This window comes from Sorex fumeus, unplaced genomic scaffold, assembly GCF_029834395.1.
Source record: "Sorex fumeus unplaced genomic scaffold, SorFum_2.1 ptg000061l, whole genome shotgun sequence".
Classification (NCBI taxonomy): domain Eukaryota; kingdom Metazoa; phylum Chordata; class Mammalia; order Eulipotyphla; family Soricidae; genus Sorex; species Sorex fumeus.
Genome location: NW_026606118.1, coordinates 5,870,180 through 5,896,603, shown reverse-complemented (window position 1 = coordinate 5,896,603; position 26,424 = coordinate 5,870,180). Strand labels below are relative to the sequence as shown.

General features: G+C 57.3%; 1 protein-coding gene across 2 annotated transcripts in view; it reads left to right on the top strand.

The window, feature by feature from the left end:
- SNX9 (sorting nexin 9) overlaps nt 1-26,424 on the top strand; it is a 75,322-nt gene that overhangs the window by 42,889 nt on the left and 6,009 nt on the right. Inside the window, exons 5-14 of one of the 2 annotated variants that reach the window (XM_056125920.1) lie at nt 2,022-2,175; nt 3,672-3,822; nt 7,680-7,764; nt 9,935-10,060; nt 10,153-10,270; nt 17,664-17,794; nt 20,996-21,099; nt 22,772-22,875; nt 24,904-24,981; nt 26,170-26,246. In XM_056125920.1, coding sequence (XP_055981895.1) covers nt 2,022-2,175; nt 3,672-3,822; nt 7,680-7,764; nt 9,935-10,060; nt 10,153-10,270; nt 17,664-17,794; nt 20,996-21,099; nt 22,772-22,875; nt 24,904-24,981; nt 26,170-26,246 — 1,128 coding nt within the window. Of the gene's footprint in view, nt 1-2,018; nt 2,176-3,671; nt 3,823-7,679; nt 7,765-9,934; nt 10,061-10,152; nt 10,271-17,663; nt 17,795-20,995; nt 21,100-22,771; nt 22,876-24,903; nt 24,982-26,169; nt 26,247-26,424 lie in introns of both variants that reach the window. The other variant, XM_056125919.1, reaches the window with a different exon arrangement.

Sequence of the window (26,424 nt, the reverse complement as noted above, 5' to 3'; positions counted from 1 at the left end):
GGAGGCTGCTGGGGGAAGCTGCTCCCAGAGAGAGCCCGGGGTGGGGGGGGGAAGAGGTTTCCGCCCTGCCCGCGGCCTAGCTGCCGCCTTGTCCAGGGTCCTGCAGAGGCACGAGCCTTGGACAGCTCAGTGTCATGGGTGACCCTCTGCCCGCTGTCCCTGTTAGAGCTTCCTCCCATGAGGGACAGGCGGGGTCGGGGCCTTTGGTCAATGCTGGTGGTCAGGGGAAGGGTGGGGGAGGGTCAGCCCCTGCCCCCAGCGCTCAGGCCAGCACGGGAGGAGGTTTGGGTCACCAGCCTGCAGGTCTTTTTCCCGGAACCGCTTTTCTTCACGTCACCTTGAGCAGAGGGACTCGGGGGCGGCGCGTGTGCCTTTGGGTGGAGCTCGTCCCTCCCGGGAGCCGGCCCGCCCGGGTTCCACACACAGCCGAGGGGTGGGTGCCCGTGCCTATCCGAGACCAGCAGCTTGTGTCCGGGAATTGTTTATTTTCCAAAAGTACTGCTTGTTTTCCCTGAATTTGTCGGTGAAGTTAAGATAATTCCGAATGAAAACTGATGCGTTTTTGAAAAAACTTGCCATTCCCGTGCCTGGCGTCCAGGTTCCTCCGAGTGGGGGAATGTGACGCCGTGGAGGTTCCTGGGTTAAAGGCAAACAGACGCAGGGTGTCTCGCACAGGCCTCACAGTGCTCCCCGGCACAACTCCTTGGAGCTCCCGCAGCAGCCGGGCCAGCCCTCGGGGTCCCCGGGGTGCAGGGGAGGCCACCACAGCCGCCTCCGGGCCGCTGCGATGCGGAGGAGGAGCCGGACTGTTGGAGGCCGTGGGTGGCCAGTGGGGAGCGCTGAGCCGCCTTCCCGTGTCACTGCACGTCCGAGACATTTCCAGGGAGCTCAGGGGTTAAAAAAAATTAGGGAAGGAGGGAAAACATAAAGCCACACTGGCGAGGGGGACAGAGCATGGAGCTGGCAGGACCCGTGTCCCGCAGCCCTCCTGGAAATTGTGTCCTAAATTTCGCCGGCGATATTAATAGTTAGACAGCGGGGCCCCGGGGAGCTGGGGGTGGCCCGCTGGCAGGGCCACGGGCTCTCGGGGACAGGGTGCGGGCCGTCTGGAAGGCCAGTCGCCAAGGCCCACCACTCTCATGGGCGGTCTCTGAGCCCGGTGGCTTCCTTCCGAGAGGGTCACGTAGATCTACCGGTGCCTGTGGACAGGGGGATGTGGCACATTGGCTGCGTGACCGTCAGGAGCAGGACACTGAGAACCAGAGACAGGACGCTGGCAAGATGCACGCAGGAGGCTCTGCAGGGGGGTTCGTAAACCAGCAGCAGTGCCCGTTGACTGCTGCCCCCTGGGCAGTGCATGCCAGGCAGGAAGCACCCCGGGGCACAGCAGGAGAGGGTCCACACGCCTGCATCGGCAGCACACGGGACGTCTGATGGACACAGGACCCGCGGGTCAGGGTCTCGGCAGGAGGGGCCCTCTGACGGTGGAGGGCTTCGTTTGAAACCGTCTCCTCTGTTACCCTCGGCGTTTCAAAGTGGGGGTTTATCCCCTTCTCAGATAAAAGCCTACTCAGAAATACGGCTGATTGCTAGAAGGCAGGTAAAGCGGAAGAACAGGCCCTCGCCATCAACACATCTCAGAGGCGTCAAGTGTGCGTGTGGCGGGAGCTGGTGTTCGTGGGTGTCCAGTATGGAACCGCCCCAGCAATGAAGAGTGGTTCCAGGGGAAGGTGGGAGGCGTGCGGGTAAGCCAGTTCTGGGCCGGGATTTCTCGGTGCCGGGCTTGAAGCTTCCTGAGCAAACGCACACGGCAAAGTGGCGAATGAGGTCACGGCCGCTTTAGACATTCCCCCCTCACGTTTCCACATTTCACTTACCAGAATTTAACTGTGTACCATTTTGATGAGTTTTACTGAGCCCCCTCTGTTGTTTTCAGTTGTCGCGTCCCCTGTGAGCTGGCTGCCCAGGGTTGGTTTCTGGAAGCCACAGAATTTCTCTCTCCTCCTTCCCCCGAACAGCAGGTCGGCGGCGGCAACGACGTCTGGTCGGCCTGGAACACCAAGGCGGGGAACTGGGACAGCACGGACAGCTGGGGGGCCAAGCCCGAGGGCCAGAGGAGCACTGCCAATAACTGGGACACCGCCTTCGGGCACCCCCAGGCCTACCAAGGACCAGGTGAGTGGGGGGGTAGGGAGCCGGCCTGGGGTCCACTCGGGACCAGGCCCAGGGTCAGCGTGATTACTCCTGGAGGAGTGACGCCGTCCAGCCAGAAGCAGAATCCCCAAGTGTCGGAGGCAGCCGTGGGCACTGCTGCCCAGGGTCCCAGGGGCGGCACTGCGGGGCCAAGTCTCCCTAGGGCCGAGGAGGCTGGGCGGGCAGCTGCCTCTCAGTGGCCCTCTGTGCCCTGGAAGGGCGGCGGGACTGGGCTTGCTGCCCCACCCCTGTATGGCTCCTTCCACCCTCTCGAGCCTCTTCCCCCGACTCGGTCCCTACCCTGTGTGCTTCCCTGTCCTGCTGGGAGCTCAGGGTCTCCCCTTCCGCTGCCCCCTAACTCCCGTCCCCCCCGCCCCCCACCCCACCACCCCAGCCCCCCGCCCCCCACCCCACCACCCCAGCCTCTATCTGAACATTCTGCTCGCTGGCGGGAAAGTGGCAGAACAGACCCTCGTTCTCAACACATCTCAGAAGCGCCAAGTGTGTGTGTGTGGCGGGTGAAAGGACGTGAAGAGCCCGGGGTTGGGGCTGGAGCCATAGCACAGCGGTGAGGGGCGTGTGCCTTGCACGCGGCCGACCCGGGTTCGATTCCCAGCATCCCATATAGTCCCTCGAGCACTGCCAGGAGTGAGTCCTGAGTACGTGAGCCAAGAAGAACCCCTGTGCACTGCCAGGTGTGACCCAACAAAAGTAAAAAAAAAAAAAAAAGCAATAAAGACAAGCTCAGGGTTTCCCAGTGCTGTTCCCCGTCTGAGCTGGTCCCCACGGCAGGAGCTGCAGGAAGGGCTGGGGGCCTCTGGTACTGCCCTTTCCTCTGCCGCCTTCCTTGTGGCCTTGGTCACCAGCTTCTCCTCCACCTGCTTAGGGCACAGGCCCAGGGCTGCTCCTGCCCGACAGGAAAGGACCCGCCCCCGGGGCATCTGCAGACCCAAGCCCAGTGAGCCTGGTCAGAGCGGGGCTGTGAGCCGCCCCTTCCCCTGAGAGCTGCTCTCCTCCCTTCCCTGGTGGGTGGGGTGGGGACAGCGCCCCCTGCCCCCCACAGATCCCCCCAGCAGCACCCGAGGCTGGGGGCACCCAGAGCTATGCCCGGTAGTTCTGGTTTGGTGAGGGAAGCCCTAGTGATGGGGATCAGACTAGAGGCCCCTGCCTGACCCCGAGCTGTGTCCGTGGCCCCTGGGTAACCACTTCCTGTCTCCGTTTTCCCTCTTCCCTTCCCCATGCCCCATCCCAGTCCGTGTCCCTACCCGCTGCCCTTAAGTCCCTTGTTCCTGCACCAAGTGCCCCCCCCCCACCCTGGACTTAAGCGTCCAGTCCGCCCCTCCTCAAACTGCTCCCCCCGGCCCCCAGCCCGCACTCTCCCATAGCTGTCGGGACGAGATAGGCAGCAGGGAGTCACAGGGACAGGCCGGTCACTCCAGTTTGCTTATCGGCTCGTACTCTCCTCTGCCCGCGTCCAGCAACCGGGGACGACGATGACTGGGACGAAGACTGGGATGACCCCAAGTCGTCCTCCCCCTACTTCAAGGACACGGAGTCTGCGGATGCAGGGGGCGCCCAGCGGGGAAACAGCCGGCCCGGTGGTGCCTCCATGAAGCTGCCCCTGAACAAGTAGGTGGGGGTGGGGGTGGGGGTGGGGGGGCTGGCGGCGGGGACCTGTGGGTGCCCGAGGCCTCGCGCCTGGTGATTCGGTCACTTTCATTTGACTCCGGGAGCGGGAAGCTTGTTCTGTCGAGAGCCGTTTTCACGGGGAAGTGGGCGTTTGGTCCTGGGCCTGCCCCCGGGAGGAGGATGATTTAGTGCCAGGGTCCCAGGAATGCCCCGAGATGTCCCCGCAGCGAGTCCATTCAAGGGGTCAGTGTCCAGGCACTGTCATGGTGGCGGGTGTGAGTCCCTGGTGGCCTCTGAGCTTGGGAGCAGGGAAGCAGAGAGTGAGTGGCCGCAGGCTCCCGTGGGGTGGCCAGAGGTGGGCTCGTCCGGTTGAGGCCCCCTCAGACACCACAGACCTTGGCAGAGCTGCACCACTGCAGACACAGCCCAGAGCACTGTTTGCCGCGGAGAGTTCTGGGGAAGGCTGTAGCGACCCCAGTACAGTGACAGAGACAGAGTCCCGCGGTTGCCATGAGGCAGTTCAGGCTTCTCACAGCAGTCCCGGCAGCAGGGGAAAGTCGGGCTCAGTCCCTGCGCTCTGCTGAGCATCACAGGGCCAGCAGAAACCACCACCGCCCACGCACAATCAAACAACATCCAGAGCAGAGGAGACCGTGCGGGGGGCTTGGCTCCCAACCGGGCTTGACCCCTGCACTGCACGGCCCCAGCTGTGGCCCCGCAGCCCCCCTGCGCACCGCCGGACCCCAGACTCCACCAGCCCCGTAGCCTGCAGCCTGCTCTGCCCATAGTTCATGGGAGTGACCCCTGCAGCCAGACACTGTTTGGGAGGCCCAGGAAGATGAAAAAGGATTTTAATTTCTAAAATTGCTGATGGTTTTTCCTCTATGTTTTGGCTTTTGAGCCCAGGGGTCACTCCTGGCAGGCTCAGGAGTGGATGGGATGCTGGGTGGAGCCTGGGCTGGCCACGTGCCCACAAACACCCTCCCTGAAGTACCTTCCCTGTGGTCCCCTTTTCCCTATGTTTTCAATGTATGATTTAAGACATAAAAAGTGTGCTCTGTGAAGTGCAGTGTTGGGTGGGTCTGGAAGGCCTGGGCTGGGCCAACCTGGACTCCGTTTCGAGCCTCAGTTCTCCTTAGTCTATTTAATTAACACCAGGTGATCCCCTCCCCCACCCCCCGTGCTACTCAGGGGTCCCTAGATGATGCCTGGGGCCGCTTGGAGGACCCCTGTCTCCGCAGCCCCTAAGTGATGTGTCTTCAACTGCGCCCTTTCTGCCCTCCCGTCCACACACAGTGGAAGTGGTCAGTGCCACCTCTGCCCATTCTCAAGATCCGGCCGGAGACTCGGCTCTGGGCATGTGCGCCCCTTCCAGAGAACAGACCCTCGGCCCCCTTTGAGAGGGGAAGGTGGCACTTCCCTGGCTGGCCCGTGAGCCTGCTGGCTGATCCTGGGGGTGGGATGAGGGGGGAATGACCGCTCAGACCCTGTCTACAGTGAAGATTCTTCTGCACTAACGTGTCCGGCCAGGTGGGACAGAGGGGACAGACCTGGGTTGCTCGCGGCCTATGTGCTTCTATCTGAGGGCAGGAACCCTCGGAGCTCCTGGGTTCTCAGCACATTCTGATGGCGAGGGTGTTCAGACTTGGGACAGATGATTGTACTTCTGAGCATTAATTAGCTTCACGTGACAGCCGTATTCTACTCGTGGGACATAAGCCTCACATTAGGGAAAAGGATGCAGGGGCCGGACGGATAGCACAGCGGGGAGGGCACTTGCTTTGCACGCACCAGCCCAGGTTCCATCCCCAGCAAACCATGTGGTCCCCCGAGCACCACCAGGAGCGATTCCTGAGAGCAGAGCCAGGAGGAACCTCAGAGCATCGCCAGCTGTGGCCTGAAAAACTAAAAAGAAAAATAAAAAGGGGAAATTTCATACGTTGTATCACCCCATCCTGATAAGATTTAAAGAATAGTTTACATGGGCTCTGTCTTAAATGAATGCATTCTGGAAGTTTGCTGTGATCCCATAAAAATACCAACACAAGAGCAAAACGTGAGCCCTGCTCAGAAGCTCGCAGTCTGCTCAAAGTTGAAGCGCCCCCAGTTTTTCCATCAGCATCCTCCACCAGAAGGGGAGGTAGGTTATTTCACCAACGTCGTCCAGACTAGCTCCTTCGTTAAGTATTTAGTCTGTCCGCACAGCTCTTGGCGCCTGCTGTGACGTGAGTGAACGAGGCAGGTCAACTCCGGGACTGGTCTAGCAGAAGTGCTTGGAATGTTGAAGAAACACTTCGGGACTATCAAGAATACTGTCCGAGAGATATTCACTGTCACTGTCCTCCCATTGTTCATCGATTTGCTCAAGCGGGCCCAGTAACATTGTGAGATTTGTTACTGTGTTTGGCATATCGAATACCTCATGGTGGCTTGCCAGGCTCTGCCGTGCGGGCGAGATACTCTCGGTACCTGGCCGGGCTCTCCGAGAGGGGCGGAGGAATCGAACTCGGGTCGGCCATGTTGGCTGCATGCAAGGCAAACGCCCTATCCGCTGTGCTATGGTTCCAGTCCCCGAGAGATATTATAATGTAATATATACGTATATTATACATGATACACATATTATACATAATATGTATGTACATACATAATACATGTATTATGGGAGGCTGGAGCGATAGCACAGCGGTAGGGCGTTCGCCTTACAAGCGGCCAACATGGCCGACCCGAGTTCGATTCCTCCGCCCCTCTCGGAGAGCCCGGCAAGCTACCGAGAGTATTCGATATGCCAGACACAGTAACAACAAAGTCTCCAATGGAGACGTTACTGGGCCCGCTTGAGCAAATCGATGATCAATGGGAGGGCCTTTACCTTTTTTTTTACCTTTATACATAATACATAACATATATATACATAATACATATATATAATAATATACATATCAGATGGAGTTTTAGTTTGCCAGTCTGTACTAGGCGCTTCACACAGTCTCTTTGTTTAACTCCTGTGTCTCTGTGGAAGATCTGTCTCGTTGGTCCCATTCTTCCCACGGTGGGACCCAAGACGTTGGAGCTGGAATTCAGGCCAGGCCATCAGCCGGTCCCCCTTTGCTCGCTGCCAGCGGGGCTGTGGTCAGGGGCCCGGGAGGAGCACTGGATGAGGGTCAGTGCAGAATGCAGAGGGGACGGCCGCAGAGCATCATCCCCCTGGCTGGATGCCCGAGTGAGGTCGGAAGTGGGGTGCACGGTTTATCGTAGAATACACTCTCTTCCTGTGTGGGCACTTGGCTCTGCGGGTGATGTTTTTGCCTCGCTTATTTATTCAAAAGACAGGACCGCTGCAGCCCAGCCTGGTTTTGCCGCCACGAGGAACAGCTCCTGGGTTGCATTTCCCCTCGTCTGGGTGTTGAGCTGGTTTCTCTCGGTGGGCTGGTGGGCCCCCTTGCTGGGGGGCTCTGGTCCCATAGGTTTCTGGGGGCGTGCTGAGTGAAAAAGTGCTTCTCTCCAGGGCAGTGTCCTTGGGATAGTGGGGGCGTCACTTTCCTCCGGTGCCCCGGGCTCATTTTGTCACTGATCTTTGTGGGGTGACAGTATTGCGGGTCTGGGCAGGCAAACCGAGTGTCCTTAAATATCACACCTTCTGGAGTCGGACTCTCCCGAGCAGATAAAGCCTAATGAAATGGCTTGGTTGGCCGCAGGACCATCTGATGACCTGGTGTTCTTTACCGCTTTCCTACCTCCGGCTCGTCTGCAGGGCCGGGCCAGGCTTAAAGGGTCGCATTGAGGAAGAAGCGTGGGGGGCCTTGTGGAATTCCTGTGAGGGTCACGGGACTCACGGCTCTTCTCTCCATGCTCAGATTTCCCGGATTTGCAAAGCCTGGCACGGAACAGTATTTATTGGCCAAGCAACTCGCGAAACCCAAAGAGAAAATTTCCATCATTGTAAGTGCATTCACATTTTCCGCGTTTGTTTCTAATTGAGCTGTTTATAATATCTCAAGCAAGAAAGTTATTAGTCATTTGGAAACTATTTTTAAACACATTGAATGTTACAAATAACTGTCTTGTGTGTTTAGAGCTCTAGAGGATAGCACTGTAGCACTGTCCTCCCCTTGTTCATCGATTTGCACAAGCGGGCACCAGTCACATCTCCATCGTGAGACTTGTTGTTACTGTTTTTGGCATATCGAATACGCCACGGGGAGCTTGCCAGGCTCTGCCGTGCGGGCGGGATACTCTCGGTAGCTTGCCAGGCTCTGTTTTTGTATTATTTAGGTATTCTTGATTTTTTTTTTTAAATCTTTCAGACTCTGAGTAGTTGAACTAAGAACTCACATAGTATATATTAGTTTAATCATTTTTCTCCTCTGCCGTACCTTGAAGCACCTTTTCCTTGCTCCTTATCGGCCAGCTCTACAGTATTGAGCTGGTAAGCCAATCCAAATATTTGGGTTCCTTCCCACGGCAGTGTTAGCAGAAAAAGGTGACTTCCCACCGAGGTGAGATCAGGCTCCCGGTAAACCAGGTCTGGACAAGGAGTTCCCAAACAAAGCCATTTGCCAGTGCCGCCCTCAGACTGCCTGGTGTTGGCCAGGGCCCCCCTCAGACTGCCATAGAGCGGCTTCATCATTGTATCACACAAGCTCTTTGGCTTCACCCAAAATTTCATTGTTGGCAGATTTTTCTAAGTGTTTTCAGGCAGCAGGTGCCTCGCTGCATCCAGAAACAGGACAGCTGGGCTCACGCTGTGCCGGAGGGTCCGGGGAAAACGGGTCACGGTGAAAGGATACGGGGGGGGGGGGGGGGGCGGAGCCCCGGTACAGCAAGGAGGGCGCTGCCTGGTGTGCAGCCAGCCCGGGTCCGATTCCAGCATCCCACATGGACCCCCGACCCCACTGGGAGTAACCCCTGAGCATCACCGGGTGTGGCCCCCAAACAAAACAGACCAAAAAAGAATTATTTGAATTAGTCTTATGACTTAATCCTAGATTTTTATTGTTTATGCTTGTTTGTCTGGGGGCCACCTGCAGCAGTGCTCAGGGTTGCTCCTGGCTCCTGGCGGTGCTCTGGGATTTTAGGGACCGAATCCAGGTCAGCTGCATAGACGGCAAGTGCCCAGACCTCTGGACTGTCTCTCCAGCCCCTTATTCCGAGATTTTTGAAAAGTTTGCAGTCCTAGAAGCCTCCGTATAGAAGTTGTGACTAAAACCCCTTTTTATCCCTTTCTTCAAAACAGATTTGGAGCAATTCTCTGACTGGTCAAATTCTTTGTTTTGTTTTGGTTTGGTTTTGGTTCGTTTTGGGGTCACACCTGGCAGTGCTCAGGGCTGTCTCCTGGCTCTGCACTCAGGGCTCACTCCTGGCGGGCTGGGGGACCCTATGGGGGTGCCGGAAATCGCTACCCAGGTCAGCTGCATGCAAGGCGAACATACCACCCACCATACTGTTGCTCCAGCTCCTGGTTATTTTCCTTCCTTCTTTGAGGACTTAAAAAATATCGAACACTTTTGTTTCACCTTGCTTTTTTTCCTTAGCTTTAAAGCTCAGTAGAAGAGCAAACCCGCAGCCGACCTCTGGGTTTCTCTGGCGCTTGGTGGCCAGGCCCAGTGGGGGTGGGACAGGGCTAAGTCAGCCCAGCGGGGGGTGCTGTGAGCTGCCCACAGAACAGGAGGGAGGTACGGGGGAGGTGCTGAGGAAAGACCCGTGTCTCCAGACCACCCGGAGAGGGCGAGGTGGGGTCACCCCGAGAGCAGAGCCATAGACGGGGGCCCTCGTGAGCCTTCCAGCCCCTCCACCCCGCTGGACATGCCACCTCCATATCCCGGCCGGCCTCACCCCTCTGAGCCTTCACTCCTCCGCCTCTCGAGGGCCAGCAGAGGAGAGTGATCGGTCCCCGGCAGAAGGTTTGCTCCTTGGGTTTTATTTCCCTGGTAGCTTGGAGGCCACCAGCCTCCGTCCCTGACAGCCGAGGTGCTCACTCGACCGCACCCCTGGGGGCCCCACCCCCCTCCCAGGGAGCCAGATGTGTCGTCCTGGGGAGAACAGCTGCAGGGTCTGATGCCCCTGGAGTCTCCTGCCCCCCTAACCCAGCCCCCGTCCCCGCACGCGGCAGGTCGGAGACTACGGCCCCATGTGGGTCTACCCTACCTCGACATTCGACTGTGTGGTGGCGGACCCCAAGAAGGGCTCCAAGATGTACGGGCTGAAGAGCTACATCGAGTACCAGCTCACGCCGACCGTGAGTGCCGGAGTAGCGCCAGGCTGGGCGGGGTCCCGGGCCTGCCCCCCGCGCAGCCGCCGCCACTGGGCCTCTCTGTCCTTCTCTCCTAGAACACCAACCGCTCCGTCAACCACAGGTACAAGCACTTCGACTGGCTCTACGAGCGGCTCCTGGTGAAGTTCGGCTCGGCCATTCCCATCCCGTCTCTTCCCGACAAGCAGGTCACGGGTGAGTGTGCGACCCAGAACCCCGGTCAGCGCGGCGTTCCCCAAATGGGGGTTCTGGGACGCCCCGAGGCCGGGGTGGGGGGCTCCCCTGGCACGGTTGGGGAGGCGCTTGGCGTCTGCCTGTTTGGAGAAGGCAGATTCCGGGGGCCAGGGGAGATTAACTCCCATCTTTCTGAATGGGGCCCCCAGGCCCTCGTTTGGGAAACTCTGGGACAGTGTGTCCGCTTCCTCTCATGCCGAGCCGTCACCTCGAGACGGACCCTCGCAAAGGGCCCTGGCACAGTTCTGTGAACACAGCCTGGGTGCTCACAATGTCATTGTCTGATTGCGCTCCGGGTTCCCATGACTGTGGGAAATGACCCGGAGACGTAACAGACCCCTCGGCGTGCAGTAGACGCGGAGACGCCAGGAGGCCAGAGCTCAGCGCTGCGTCTTCGTGTAGGAAGCAGCCCGGGTTTCTGCTTGGTCGTTGTGAGTTTTTTCACACTTGAATGTTTATGTGCAGCCTCTCGCCCCAAGGCCGTGTCTCTGCCCTGCCCAGGGCCCTATCTCCAGTCTGGGTGTGATTTGATCGTCAGCCTCACAGGGAACTTGAGCTCATGTTCCCAACTCTCGTCTGTGCTTCCTGGGATAGGAGTTGGGAAGGACACTGAGCTTCCCAGAGGACTTTGGGGAGAGTTCTGGCCTATAGCTGGAGCATTTGTCCGGGTGACGGACGCGAATGAAGGGATGGCCAGAAAGCTCAGGCGAGGGAGGAAACACGGACCCAAGGCCAGTGAGATCCCAGGGAGAAGAGATGCGTAGTCGGTGAAGGGGGATGGGGGAGGGAGCCACAGGGGGGAGGAGTTTGGGGCAGCACCGAGACCCTCATAGCCAGAGGGCAGAGGGCAGGCCACGCCATGACCCTAGCCGCTCTGCCCGTCCCCCTGGCGGCGTCACTCCGTGCCCCGGCTGAGACAGGCACGTGAGGCTTCTTCTGCAAACTCCTCAGCACCTTTCACCTCAGGGCCTAGTTGCTGTTTTCTGAAACGTTCTGCGAAGGGGACTTGCTTTTCTGGGAGTGAGTTTGGTTCGTGCTGTGTCCAGTGTTGTCCTGTGAGCTGGGCTGCTGGCCCAGCCCGTGCCGGGACTCCATGTGTGCTCTGGTGCCCTGTGGCATCATGGGGTCCTGCCCCTGCGCGCGGGCATGTAAAGGGAGGGCCACCCCCGGCCCTTCTCCGAACCCTGTCCTCTCCGTCAGGGACGAACGCGGCCTCTCCGGGGCACGGGGCCCGGCTCTCAGGTTCCAGTGTGGCATTTATTCTGCATCAGGTCCCTCAGGCTGCATCTGGAGCATCAGAGTTCCTGTTCTCCTATACTGCAGTTTGCAATTTTTTTCCAAAAAAAAAAAAAAAAGAGCAGCGAAGCTTCAGGCCGAGAGCCAGCGGGTGCCACAGAAGAGCGGGAGGACACAGCGTCAGGCTGAAGAAGCCGAGCTTTGAGCCTCGCTGGGCCGGGCGCCGAGGAAGCAGCCGGGCACAGAAGCCTCTTTCTTGGCGCTTCTCCCCTGTGCCGCCTGCCCGCGGCCCGACAAGGTCGGCATTATCCGCCCGTCCCCACGCTCGGCCCCGACGCTGATGTCATGGCCCGTCCGCTCCAGGAGAGCCTCGCTCAGAAGCGTGGGGAAACGGTGCCCATCGCTCTCCCTCCTCTGGACCCTCCGGAACCGAACCTGCTGGTCAGCACCGGCCCAGCCCAGCTGCGGCTGAAGCCGAGTGGGAGATGGTGCAGCCGCGTGAGCCGCGGTCACAGGGGAAGGGGACTCCGAGGAGAAAGTCATGGGGCTCACCCGGGGGGGTGGGGGCTGAAGGCGTCCAAACCAGCTGCCTGGTCTCAGGCATGCCCTGGTGCAGTGGCAGCACGGTCCGGCTCCCTGGGAAGTGCTCTGTGAGGCAGGAGGCACCATCGTACACAGGGAAGCAGGGGCTGGGGCATGTGGATCGTCTTCATTAATGGGCCCTCTCCTCCCCCCGCCGACCCTCCCGAGAGACCCTTCACCGCCCACTCTCTTTTTTTAATTCCCTCTTTTTATTTTAACTTTTGTTTTGTTTTGTTTTGTTTTGGGGCCACACCTGCAGATGCTCAGAGGTTTCTCCTGGCTCTGCACTCAGGAATCTCTCCTGGCGAGGCTTGGGGGACCATAGGGGATGCCGGGGATCGAGCCCAGGCTGGCTGCGTGCAAGGCAATCGCCCTGCCTAACCTACTACTATCTCTCTGCCCCCAGACGCTCCCTCTTGACCCAACCCCTCCCAGCTGCAGCCCGCAGCGGCGTGGACGGTCCGTTGTGTGTCTCCGTGCGTTCGCCTCCTTGCGAGCTTTGGCATGAACGGAGCGCGTTGTTTGGCTCTGCGTGGGGCTGCTTTCCTCGCACGGGAGGCGTCCTCAGCCGCAGGCACTTGGCGTGTCGCGGTGGTTTTACTGCTTTTCTTGCTCTGCAGCGTTGCAGCGTGTGGATGGTCTCCGAGATGGTTTTCCTGTTCCCTCGCTGAAGGACATTGGGGTTTCCAGTTTGGGGCAGTTACAGAAAAGCCTGCTGTAAACTTTTGTCTGCAGGTCATCGTAGGCACGTCAGCTGTTGTTTCTCCTGAGTAGATGAAAGTGGAAGGAGTGGAAAGACGGATGCACGTGGTTGATGTCGGTTTAATGTGTGAGACATCGCCCCTCTAGGGCCAGGGATACGGCTCAGGGGTAGAGTGCTCGCCTTGCATCTGCGAGGCCTTGGGTTCAAACCCTGGCACCTGCAGGGGTGGGGAGAGAGCAGACGGTTGGCAGGGGCACCGTGCAGTTCCCATGGGCGCTGGGTGGAAAGTAATGGAAGGTCGGGGGTCTCCACATCCTTTCTCTTTTCTTTGGGGGAGCGATAGCACAGCGGGTAGGGCGTTTGCCTTGCACGCGGCCGACATGGCCGACCCGAGTTCGATTCCTCTGCCCCTCTCGGAGAGCCCAGCAAGCTACCGAGAGTATCTCGCCTGCATGGCAGAGCCTGGCAAGCTCCCCGTGGCGTATTCAATATGTCAGACACAGTAACAACAAGTCTCACGATGGAGACGTTACTGGGCCCGCTCGAGCAAATCGATGAACAACAGGAGGACAGTGTTTGTTTTGTTTTTGGAGGGAACGTAGGGCAGCTCCCAGATAGTGCCAGGAGGCCCAGCGACACTTCCCAGCAGTTCTCAGCTGGCCGGTTGAGTTCAGAGCCCAAGAGACGGGGCTAAGGGCGTCCTGGCCACCAGGGTGTACTCAGCAGTGCTCAGGGGACTCTGGTGCCAGGGAGCAGACTGGGGTCAGTCACACGCAAGGCAAGCACTCTCAGTCCTATCTCCCCTCCCCTGTTTGCTCATGTTATAACCTAACAGGAATATGTTATCTTGTTTGGTTCTGATCAGCATATGGGGTGCCCAGGTCGGCCCCTTGCAATTTGGTTTTTTTTTTTTTTTTTTTTTGGTGCCATGTCTGTTCACCTCCTTCTTTTTGTTTTCTTTGGGGCCACACTCAGTGGTGCTCAGGGATCACGCCTGACTCTGTACTCAGGGATCACTCCTGGTGGTGCTTGGGAGACCGTATGTGCTGCCAGGGATCAAACCCGGGCCAGCCACGTGCAGTTCAAGCGTCAACTCCCGGACTATCCAGCTCCCCGTTCAGATTTTTTGCCCCTTTGTATTACGTTGTTTTCTTGTTTTAATTTTCTGAATTCTTTATTCCGGAAACATCTTCTGTCAAATAATATGTCTTTTTTTGAGGGGGGGAGGGTCACACCCAGCGTTGCACAGGGGTTACTCCTGGCTCTGCACTCAGGAATCACTCCTGGCGGTGCTTAGGGGACCATATGGGATGCTGGGAATCGAACCCAGGTCCGCCGCATGCAAGGCAAACGCCCTATCCGCTGTGCTATCGCTCCAGCCCCCAAATAAGATGTCTTACATGTGATCAAGATGTGGCTGGCGTCCTGTCTGCAGTGCCTGTTGCATCCAAAAGCCTCTGGCCTGTGTGTGTGTTGCCTTTGGGGATCTCCCTGTGGTACTGAGGACGCTGCACTCAGGAGTGATTCTGGCGGTACTCAAGTAGCCGTGTAGGGTCTGGCCCAGGTCAACCCTGCACAGTGTTCAGTGTCTCAGGCCCCCAGAGCTTCTCTGGAAGACCTGTGTGCCTGCTAGTTCCATCGTGGAGGATGCTGGAGGGGTTATGACCGAGGACTCCCCGGAGCCTGGGCTCGCAGTGGCATTTCCTGAGCAGTTTTGTAGCTGTGGGTTTGACCGTGGGTGGGTGATGTGTCGTGACCCCCTGGGAGGGCTGTAAAGCACCCCCCCAGGGTTCCAGCCTGAGAAGATGCACTTTCTCTGCAAGTTCCCTCAGCCTTTATCACCGTTGTCGTCAGGCTGTCCCCATTGAGTGCTTTTCCCTGAGAACTGCTCACACCACAGTTTTTCTTGGTGCATCTTTTTTTATTTTTTAATTGAAGACTAGACTTTTTTTTTTTTCTTTTTGGGTTACACCTGGCAATGCACAGGGGTTACTCCTAGGTCTGCACTCAGGAATTACCCCTGGCGGTGCTCAGGGGACCATGTGGGATGTTGGGAATCGAACCCGGGTCGGCAGCGTGCAAGGCAAACGCCCTACCCACAGTGCTCTCTCTCCAGCCCCAAGACTAGACTTTTTAGAGAAAAAGAGAAAAATATCAGCAGCCCTAAGGTCTTATTTTTCTTCTCTGAAGGTCATTCTTACTGCTCCCTACGTGCTCAGTCACCGTCCTTCCAAGCCAGGCGTGACTGTCTGCACGCATGTCTGAGTGGGGGCCGGGACTGTGGCTGGCCGCCCCCACCGCCTCCTGTTGCAGCTCCGCCTGGCAGCTTTGCCAGGCTGGGGCTTCCGGTTCATCTGCTCCTGAATCGGCAGCATTGTGTGCGCTGGGGAGGCCGCAGCTGCTCCCCACCCCCACCCACAGAGCCTTCACCTGGAGCACGGGCACCCCAGGGAGCCCACAGCCAGGCGCTAGCTCCCTCACAGCGGTGGCAGGCACTGGTACAGCTGCTGTCAGATGGGGGGGGGGGGTACTTCGTTTTGTGGCCTTGGAAGGCTGCCTTGGGTGGTCCTGATGCTCAGGCTTCTACTTGTAAAGCAGAAATACCACACAGGCACTGCCTTTCCGGGGGAGGGTCCAAGCCTGGGCCTTTGCTTTACTGCGCTCCTGGGAAGTCCTAATTCTGTTTTCAGTTAACATAGTTAAGAAGCAACTGGGTGTTAGTCTCCTATTTTGTTACTTTATGCTTGGAGACCAGCCACACATGCTAGGGGAAAAGGGAGCTCAGATAGAGAAGGGAGCACCAAATAAAGGGTGTTGGGAGGATCCTCCCAGGATGGGAGAAGCATGCTGAAAGTAGACTATAGACCAAACATGATTGCCACCCATTGCCTCTTTTGCAAACCACAACACCCAATAGGAGAGAGAGAACAAAAGGGAATGCCCTGCCACAGAGGCGGGGTGGGATGGGGGGTGGGTGGGTGGAGAGGGACACTGGGATCTGTCGTGGTGGGAAATGGGCACCGGTGGAGGGATGGGTATTTGATCATTGTGTAATTGAAACCCAAGCACAAAAATTTGTAAGTCTACAACTGTACCTCATGGTGTCTCACTAATAAAAATTAAAAAAAAAAAAAAAGGAAGAAGCAGCAGCAGCAGCAAATGGGGAGAATGGCTACAGCCCTGAGTTACTTTCCGTAAGATGGAGTCAAATCTGAGCTCTCTGAACAGTCTCACCTTACTCAGAATATCTGTGTATTGCAAGAGCCTTCATAGTACGCCCTGACTGGCTTCCACAGCACACCCTCACTGGCTTTCATGGTGCACTCTCTTTCTTGGGCTTTGCATGGCCACACAGGAACTTCATGATGTTAGTATATAATATTTTCCCATTGAAATAAGATTCATGTTTAAATGTGTTGCGTGCCACAGGGATCCTTAGAGACTTTGATGCTCCACTTTTTCTCTTCACAATTTAAAAGCTTGTTAATTGGGAATTTCAGTCTTATTGTTTTTTCCCATGGGTCTTTGGACAGTCACTGGGTGACTTGTTTTTATTTTATTTATTTTTTTAATGTAGGAGTACTGCTGTTTATTCAGCCATCATTTAAACTGATTGAATTGGGCATGAACTCCACATTACCTTTTTTTAAAATTTTTTAATTAAATATGAGGGCTAGAGCGATAGCACAGCAGTAGGGCGTTTGCCTTGCACGCAGCCAACATGGCCGACCCGAGTTCGATTCCTCCACCCCTCTCGGAGAGCCCATCAAGCTAACGAGAGTATCTCGCTCACACGGCAGAGGCTGGCAAGCCACCCGTGATGTATTTGATATGCCAGACACAGTAACAACAAAAGTCTCCAATGGAGATGTAACTGGGCCCGCTCGAGCAAATCGATGAACAACGGGAGGACAGTGACAGTGACAGTGATCCTTGAGATAGACCATAACAAATCTGTTCATAATTGGGTTTCAGTCATACAGTGATCCAGCACCCATCCCTCCACCAGTGTACATTTCCCACCACCAGTGTCCCGTTTCCCTCCCACAATCCCCTAGACCCCCACCCCCAGCCTCTCCCTAGAGGAGGCATTTTCCTTTTTGCTCTCTCCCTTCTTTTCCTTTTGTGCTTTATGGTTTGCAATATAGGTGCTAAAAGATTATGGTGTTTGTTCAGGGCTTTCAGTATTTTGGGGGGACGGTAAGGCTGGAGTCGCTTTTCAATTAGGTGGCCACTTTGGGGTGTGGATGTGACTGCTAAGGCTTCCAGAAGTACAGGGAGGTGGGGGAAGGTAGCCCATTCTGGCGCCGAGAAAGGCTGGTGATTTCAGTCACAAAACCCGCATACCTGAATTTTCAGCAGATTATATCTTGGTGAGGTCTGTCCTGAGACGGTGGATTCAGGCTGGGGGTATGACACAATTTTGGATTGTGGAATCAGGCAGCTGCCGGAGGCTCTGCTTGGGCAGGCACAGGCCAACCCATCCCTCTCCCCCCTCCAATTGACTTGGTCTGTTCAGCCATGCATGGGTCCAAGCTTAACTGCGGCTTTTGATCTCTTCGGAGATTTATTTATGGGTCTCTGAAGCAAGACTGGTAGTAGCGCTTACGGGGTGGTCCTGGAGTTGGTTCATGCGGGTGATTGCCAGTACTTCCAGGAGTACTGGGAGTTGGCTTGTTTTTAATTTATTAAAAAAAAAAAAAAAAACTACCCCGGGTTACTGCTAAGTAGAAAAATCCTTCAAGAAGCCAGGAGCAAGAAAGGGCTGTCCAGTGGCCATGCCGGTGACCGGGCCTGTCCCACACCCGTCCTCCCTCTGGTCCTCCCCTGCAGGTCGCTTCGAGGAGGAGTTTATCAAGATGCGGATGGAGCGGCTGCAGGCCTGGATGACCAGGATGTGTCGCCACCCGGTCATCTCCGAGAGCGAGGTGTTCCAGCAGTTCCTCAACTTCCGGGACGAGAAGGTGGGTCTTGGCCGGGGTCCGTATCCCTCTCTCTCTTTCCGTGGGCTGTTTCTCGTCTCCCCTGAGCCTGTGGGGCGGCACTTATGGGATGGGTTCCCAGGTGGCCCGGGGACAGAGGGGCGTGACGGCTGAGGAATTCTCCCCACGTGCTGTGGAGATGGCCCGCACTGCCCTGGACATGACCCTCACGGAGCTGGGGAAACGAGGCCCGGCTGGTCACAGCTGGGTGGTTTGTCAGGACCCCGAGAGGGCGCCCAGGGCTTTGGGCAGTCTCGTCTTGCACGAGGTCAACCCAGGTTCAGTCCCCGCACCCTGTATGTTCCCCTCAGCCCCACCAGAAATGAACCCGGAGCACAGAGCTGGAGTAAGCCCTGAGCATTGATGGGTCTCCCCACCCACCCACCTCCACCTCCATACTCCTTCCCTTCCTCCCTCCCTCCCCCTGCAAAAAGGGCAAAGACATACTCTCTGTTCCCATGGAAGACACTGCCAGCAGGTCTGGCTCTCCCTGGAGACCATGGGGAAGTGCTCTCTCTGGTACCTTTGGAAATTACTCTCTCCTGATCAACTTTACTAGACGATTTATTGTATCTTTTTATAGTCTGAAGAGGTTTTCTCTATCATCACAAGCACTACGTAGCCTAGAAAACCATCTAAAGATTGACAGCTTTTGTTAGCTCAGGTACCAATAGCAGATATGACTTCTGCTATGTTCCTGGAAAAAGAAAGAGTTACAAAATTATTTTTGTGCTTAATAAAATCACAATATTAGATAACTTGTTGCAGTGTGAAGAGGTTCACTTGCTCAGACCTTTTGGAGAGTCAGAGTGAATGCAATTCAGTCTCTTAGGGATCAGCGGCACAAGTATCTGGGCCTTCCCTTCAGTGCCCCCTCGTGCCCACAGGTGCAGACCCTCCTGACGATTGGAGGTCACCAGGAAGGGAAGTGGGGGCTGTTCTGTGGCCTCTCCCTGTGCCCTGATCTGCCTGTTCTGGGCCTGGCCCTGGCAGCTGATCTCAACACCTTTTGCGGCAGAGATGTGATACTCAGCACGGCTGGTCTCGCAGATGTGGCTGTGGGACCCGGCCCTGCAAATCTTCGTTGCTAATTTGCGGTTACAAAAACTACACAGAAGCCTCCGTATTCCTTTCCTTCCTGGTTCAAATCCCACAGGAATTTAACATGGGCTTCCTTGGTTGACGTGTCAGGAATCGGATGAGCCAATACTCCTAAAGGTTGGGTGGGTTTTTCGGGTCTTGTTCGGTTTTGGAGTTTGAGCCACACCCGCCCGACAGTACATGGCTCACTCCTGACCCTGTGCTCAGGGATCCCTCCTGGCGGGCATGGGGGGCTGTGGGGATCAAACCCACGTCGGCCGTGTGCAAGGAAAGAGCCTGCCCTGCTGTCCTGCCGCCCCACCCCTGAAGTTGCATCCTGTCTAAATATGAAAACTCAAGCTATTGGTATTTTGATATTAAAAAGAGGGGAGGATGGCAAAGAGACAGCTCAAAGGCTGGATATTGCTTCATAGCCCCTTGGCCCCCAGCACTGATGGGTGAGTCCCTAAAACACATAAAAGGGGCTGGCGCGATAGCACAGCGGGTAGGGCGTTTGCCTTTCACACTGCCAACATGGCCGACACAGGTTCGATTCCCAGCATCCCATATGGTCCCCCGAGCACCACCAGGAGCAATTCCTGAGTGCATGAGCCAGGAGTAACCCCTGAGCATCGCTGGGTCTGACCCAAAAAGGAAAAAAAAACCCACATAAAGGAGAGAAGTGAAGAAAGAGATTGCAGGCAGAGCTCTTGGTTGTGTTGGACTGTGCTTTGGGGCAGTTGGGCTTTGCTTTGAGGGAGTTGGGCTATATTTTGGAGAGTTGGGCTGTGCTTTGGGGCTAAGTCGGACTGTACTTTGGGGCAAGTTAGGCTGTGCTTTGAACTCCCTCTGTGATCTTGGCCAGGCGTTTCCCCTGGAGGCCAGTTTTCTCACCTGCTAAGCGGCAGAGTGGCACCGGACAGCTCTCAGAACCTGGATTATGAGCTTAACGGCAGCTGATCTAGATGCACGGCTAGAGAAGTGCTAAAGATTCTACAGTGAAATAATTAGAAATAAGTTGCTAGTAAGGTGTAGCTAGATGTGGGACGTGGAATATTTATGTCGGCGATAAACAGGAAAAGAGAATCTAATCGGTGATTTACAGTGGCGTAAAAAATTTGATCTGAAGGAACAAATACAAGAAAGTATACAAAAGTCGGTATGGAAAATGGGAGTGTTATTGAGAGAATAAAAGAAGCCCCCAAATAGAACTGCTGTTGCTCTGTTTCGTGGAGCTAACAGAAATGATGTTGGATGTAGAAAATTCAAAGAGCTAAAATAGCCGAGATGGGGCTTGGTGACCCTCCCGGGATGCGTAAGGAAGGCCGGGAACTGCTCAGGGGCTTTGCCCACGGCCAGGCGGGGCCCAGGCAGGGTGGACCAGAACAGAAGCAGGGCGGGGCCGCTCGTCCGTGGGCTGTTGAGTGGAAAGTGTTTCCAGGTGGGAGGCGGGAGGTCTGAGAGGATGGTGCCCGGGAGGATGGGGCTCCACGTGGCATCCACCGTGGGCAGCAGTCCAGGGGCTCACACTGCCCCAGGAAGGATGGCAGAGAAGAGAGGAGCTGGGAGGTGACAGGGAGGACAGATAGGACAGGGACAGGGAGGACGGGACAGTGACGCTGCCGGGCGGCTGAATTGTTCTTTGGTGGCGGGGGGAGGGGTCAGGCCTGTCCTATGGAGGGTCCCAGGATAGCACCCAGCCTGTCCTGTGGGGGTCCCAGGAGAGAGCGCCTGGCCTGGCCTGTGGGGGGTCTCAAGAGAGCCCTGCCCGTGGCACGTCTGTCTGCTGTCCATGTGAGCCCATCAGGCGTGGCCTGGGTCTGCAGTGGGCACTGTGTTCTAGCCTGTCCTGGTTCCTGACATGGGGGTCTTTCTCAGAACCCGGGGGCCGTGCTTCACCCGCCGTGGGTGCGGTGGTTGGCACAAGGAGGGGCAACGCGTCCTCAGCTGCCCCGGGAAGGGCCGGGGAGCCTGGCAGCCAGGCCCCTTGCCGTGGCCGAAACTGGGTTGGCGCTGGGGTGGGTGCAGCGTAGGAGCTGTTGGGCGAGCGGGGAGGGCGGGTTGGACTGTGCCCCTTTTGCTCACCCTCGTCTTTCTTTGCAGGAGTGGAAGACGGGCAAGCGGAAGGCTGAGAAGGACGAGCTGGTGGGCGTCATGGTCTTCTCGACCATGGAACCAGAGGCGCCGGACTTGGACTTGATCGAAATGTGAGTGAACAGGCCCAGCCTGGCTCCCTGTATGGGGCGGGGCGGGTCACCTGCTGCAGTCGCAGTGGGACAGGACACAGGGTCCACTGTCCAGGAAAGCCGGAAAGCCACGTGTGCACATGTGTACATGTGTTCGCACATGTTTGTATACATGTATGTTATGCATGTGTGTGTTCATGTCTGCACATGTATGCATGTTTGCATGCATGCGTGTGCGTGCATACGTGTGTGTGTGTGTGTGTGTGTGTGTGTGTGTGTGTGTGTGCACACTCTAGCCCCAGCCTGAACGCTGCTTTCCTTGGCTGGGGTGGTTCCCAGGAGAGGGTGGTGAGCGTCCCAGAGCGACACACCTGAGTGGTCTCCAGAGTGAAAGCTCGCAGCACCTTGAGCAGAGCACCTCTGTTGCTGTGGGGTTGGGGGTTGTTTTTGTTTTGGTGGGGGGGAGGGGGTTGGGCGCCACCCAGCAACGCTCAGAGGTATCTGTGGCTCTGCACTGGGGAATCGCTCCTGGCAGGGCTCGGGACTGATGCCGGGGACTGAAGCCAGGTCAGCCGCGTGCAAGACAAGTGCCTCTCCCCTTCCCACCCCCCGTACTATCTCCTCTGCCCTGGTTTTGTTTTTGATACTGATTTTTATCATGTGATTTTCATATATATATATGTATGTGTATATATATATATATATATATATATATATATATATAGTCTTGGTTGGAAATTTGGAGTGCTTGTAATTTCTATGTAATGACTAATAGAAATTTGGGGGTCTGTTGTTTTATTTTAAAGAGACATTTTTCTTAGCATAAAAATCAATATTTATGTGTTACCAATAACAGCAATGAAAAAAATTTAAAAGGAAGGAAGGACAGAAGATAAAAATACCTAACAGTGGGCAGATAAAAAGATCTCTCCATGCGGAGAGAAAGTCCGTGTTAGTATGTCGGTTACTGTCTACAGAACCATCTTCTGCTCGTATGCATCACGAGCAAGAATTATCCGTTCACACATAAGCAGCTTCACGTTACAGTCTTCCTGCTGTGATCTGGTTTTGTGTTTGGGCGCTGTGTTGGAATGCGTTTCCTGGGTTGCTAAGTGGCTTGCACGAGCCGAGCGCTGCGGCATTCACCAGCTGTACGCAGGCTTATTTCCTGACCAGGCAGGAAGAACTCGAGCGTATTAATGTTGCAGGGGGTTGACGGCGATCCCGTGATCGAGCCTGTCTGAACCATCCTAGAGGTGGTATTTGAGTCACCTTAGAAATACTTTAGGGACTGGAGAGATAGCACAGCGGGCAGGGCGTTTGCCTTGCACACGGCCAACCTGGGTTCAACTCCCAGCATCCCATATGGTCCCCTGAGCACCGCCAGGAGTAACTCCTGAGTGCAGAGCCAGAAGTAACCCCTGTGCATCGTCGGGTGTGACCCAAAAAGCAAAAAAAAAAAAAGAAAGAAATACTTTAGTTGGCATTGACATGGGAGTAGAGGGGAGGCAGCCAAGGTCAGAGCCAGTGGCAGGCGGTAAGGGGCTCTGGACGGCGGATGGAGCCCGTGTCAGGGGTCACGGGCCGTGGCCTGTTTCGGGAAAGCCAGAGCAGGACGCTCGGACCCAGCCCCACGGGGATCCCTCCCCTTCACCCTCCACGCCGTCTCACACCGCCCCACGTGTGTCCTCAGAGAGCAGAAGTGCGACGCTGTGGGCAAGTTCACCAAGGCCATGGACGACGGCGTGAAGGAGCTGCTGACCGTGGGCCAGGAGCACTGGAAGCGCTGCACAGGGCGTAAGTGGGGCGGGACGTCTCCTCTGCCCACGGGCCATGGGGGCAGTGACGGCCACTGCTCCCCAGGGAACCCGCTCCAGCGGCAGCCTTAGCTCACATGCGGCCCCAGGGACCCTCTGAAGTGTCCAGCGAGCTTGTGCAGTCCCAGGGGCTGGGGCTCTGGCACCTCTGGGGACCCCCCTCCCTGTGTAGAACGGCCTTGTGGTCATTCCCCAGCCCACGACCTGACCGTCAGCCTGGGCCCCTTCGGTGCAGAGCTGCTCACTGGACCCAGCCCTGGCTCTCGGGGTGTGGCCAGAAAACCCATCCCAGCCGCCCCTGCGCAGGGGTTACAGGGCCCGCCCCGACTTCGTGCTTGTCCCCCGTCCCCACCCACCCCTGACTGTCTGCTCGTCTCCCCCCTGTCCCCACCTGCCCCCAATTGCCTGCTTCCTTTATTTATTTATTTATTTTTGGTTTTTCGGTTCAGGGGTTTTTGGGGGGAGGGGTGGAGAAGGCAGTGTTTTGGGGCCACACCCAGCTGTGCTCAGGGATCACTCCGGAGCAGCTCTGGGGCCATAAGAGATTCCAGGGATGGAGCCCAGGCCAGCCACCACAAGGCGAGCATCCTGCCCGGAGACTGTCGCTCCAGCCCCACTCACCCCCACTCGGAACCATTATTATCATTAATATACCATTGGCTGAAGCGATAGCACAGCAGGTAGGGCGTTTGCCTTGCACGCAGCCGACCCGGGTTCGACTCCTCCGTCCCTCTCGGAGAACCCGGCAAGCTACCGAGAGTATCCCACCTGCACGGCAGAGTCTGGCAAGCTACCCGTGACATATTCAATATGCCAAAAACAGTAACAATAAGTCTCACAATGGAGACGTTACTGGTGCCTGCTCAAGCAGATCGATTAACAACAGGAGGACATTGCTACAGTGCAATAAACCATTATTATTATTATTAAACCTTTATTAGCAGACCAGGAAGGAGTGTATGTGTGTCCTCTCTCACGGAGGGTGGAAAGAAGTAGTCATGGAAATAAAACATAACGGGAATGACAGGAAACGGAAGGTGGGGCCTGGAGACGGTGCAGGAGGGAGGCACGAGTGTCACCCATGGTGCCCCAATGCCACAGGCAGTCCTAAGTACCCTCAGGGGAAGCCCTGAGGTGGCCAGCGTCCCCTCCAAAAACTAAGGAAGCTGAAGGCGGGAGAGTCCGTACCTGGCAGTGAGCGTGCCGCTGGGGCCTGGGTGTCGGGCCTGAGATCGCAGCGTCCTGCTTGGGCGCGCCTGGCATTGCCTGGTGGTCCAGCCGGCTGACCAACCTTTCACTGCCCTCGAGCTGCTGTGCCAGTGCCCAGCTTCCGGCAGAAACCTCCGGCCTGTGCGGTCAGCAGCCCGGGAGGAGGCGGTTCCTGGCCTGAGGACACGCACCCCGGTGCAGTGCTGGGGAGCACAGTCCACTTGGACACCTCACTCTGCCCTGTTCACCACGCCTTTTTGTTCCGTTATTCTTGTGTGGTTTCTGGAACATTCCGGAAAGCTCTCTAGCCGGGATGGGAAGTGCTCAGGGACGGTCTCCGAGCAGGAGCCCGGGAGAGCCCGCGGCTGCTTGCCTGTGCCGAGGTGTGCGTCTCTGTGACTGTGCTTGGTGGGAGACGCGTCCCTTCCAGAAGACTTAGCCGAAGGTTGGACACAACGGGCCGTTTTTCCTGTTTCTTTTCAGTTGCTTTGTTTTGTTTCGCGTCACACCCAGCAGTGCTCAGGGGTTCCTCCTGGCTCTGCACTCGGGAATCACTCCCGGTGGTGCCGGGGATTGAGCCCAGGCTGGCTGCGTGCAAGGTTGACGCCCTCCCTGCTGTGCTATCGCTCCGGCCCCCGCAAAGAGCCAGTTTCAGAGAGAATCCTTTTCCTGAGAACCACGGGGGGCGACCCTCGGCGTGAGAGCAGCCTGGGAGTGCAGGCTGATCCGGCCTTCCCCGGAGGTGTTGCTTCCTCCTTTCTGCCCGGACAGGCTAACCATGCGCCTCCCCTTCTCTCAGCCTTGCCCAAGGAGTACCAGAAGATCGGGAAGGCCCTGCAGAGCCTGGCCGCCGTGTTCAGCACCAGCGGTTACCAAGGTGCGTCTTTCTCGATTCTCCGGGCCCACAGACCAGGGTGCTTTCCTCTCCTCTCCGCCAAACCCTGGGGTGCAGCCGGTCCAGACTTCCTGTTCCCGTGTCAAACTGCTCTAAGGTCGCAACACGGGAGTCCGTAACCGCCCCCTAGCCCAGAGGGAAGTCTGCACGGTGGGCACAGTGCCTTCTCCTTCCTACACGAGCCGGCATTGCCCCGCTGGCCCGGCAGGGTGGTCAGACTGCCTCTGTCCCTGTGGTGCCCCGTTCCCAGGGAGCTGCCCGCTCCGTGTCCGTCCCTCCTGTGCAGGGACGAGGAATCTGCCCTGGGCTCTCTCGCGGGGCCGTTCTTCACCGCGAGCAGCATCTCGGCTCAGTCTGTCACCCCGACCTGGCACTGCAGGTGACCGGGCCGCAGTGGGGGTGTCGGTCAGAGCTAGGCCTGGAGCCGGGAGTCATGTGCGAGTCCCCCTCAGCCTCGCTGGACGTGGCATCTGGTGCCTCGGCCAGGAGAGGAAACGTGGGATGCAAATCCAGACGGGGTCCCCCAGCCAGCGGCCCCCCCCCCCCACACCACAGGGAATTGGCAGGAGGGGGCAGGCCGAGGCCCGCTCAGCTCTGAGCAGGGGGTCTCCTTCCCCTCACTGAGGTGACTATCTGACCCCAGGTGCCTCAGCCACCGGGGGGACAACTGCTATCAGGGGCCCGGACGATCAGACAGTGGGTAGGGCTCTCACCTTGCACATAGCTCACCCGAGTGCGGTCCAGGCATCCCACAGAGTCCCCCGGGCACCGCCAGGAGTGGTCCCTGAGCACAGAGCCAGGAGTCACTCCTGAGCACCGCCAGGTGTGGCCCCCAAACCAAAGAAGCCACAGCCTGGTCTTGGGCTTGCCGTGGGGTTGTCCCCGTCCTTTGGGGAAGGAGTGGCCCTTGGTGATGGATGGGCAGGAGGCGAGGACAGGCCGGTCATGACTGGGCGGGGCTTGGCAGTGCCCCGGCGGCTTTCTGTAGCGGCGTTACTCACGGGACGGAGGGAGGAGCAGCCGGCCAGCCATCTCTCCCCTGCCCGCCTGACACTGGGTCTTCCCGGCAGCTCCAGGCTGCAGGGAGCACCCAGTAGGGCTGGGACCCTGAGCCCTCTGCCCAGCCCAGGGAAACATATTTTCAAGTCCGTGTCCTGGGATGCCTTTCAGGTGAGACAGACCTCAACGACGCGCTCACTGAGGCGGGGAAGACCTACGAGGAGATCGCGACCCTGGTGGCGGAGCAGGTATGCTGGCCCCGCGTTCCCTGGCCTCGGGAGTCGCCCCCCACGGCCCCTTTCTGTTCCCACCTGCCTCTGTTTCTTGCATTTGGCAACAGTGTTTCTCGGGCTACACTCAGGTGATGGGAAACTTTCCCGAGAACCCTAAGCTGGGATCCGAGGGGGTCTCCCTAGGGCTCTGTGG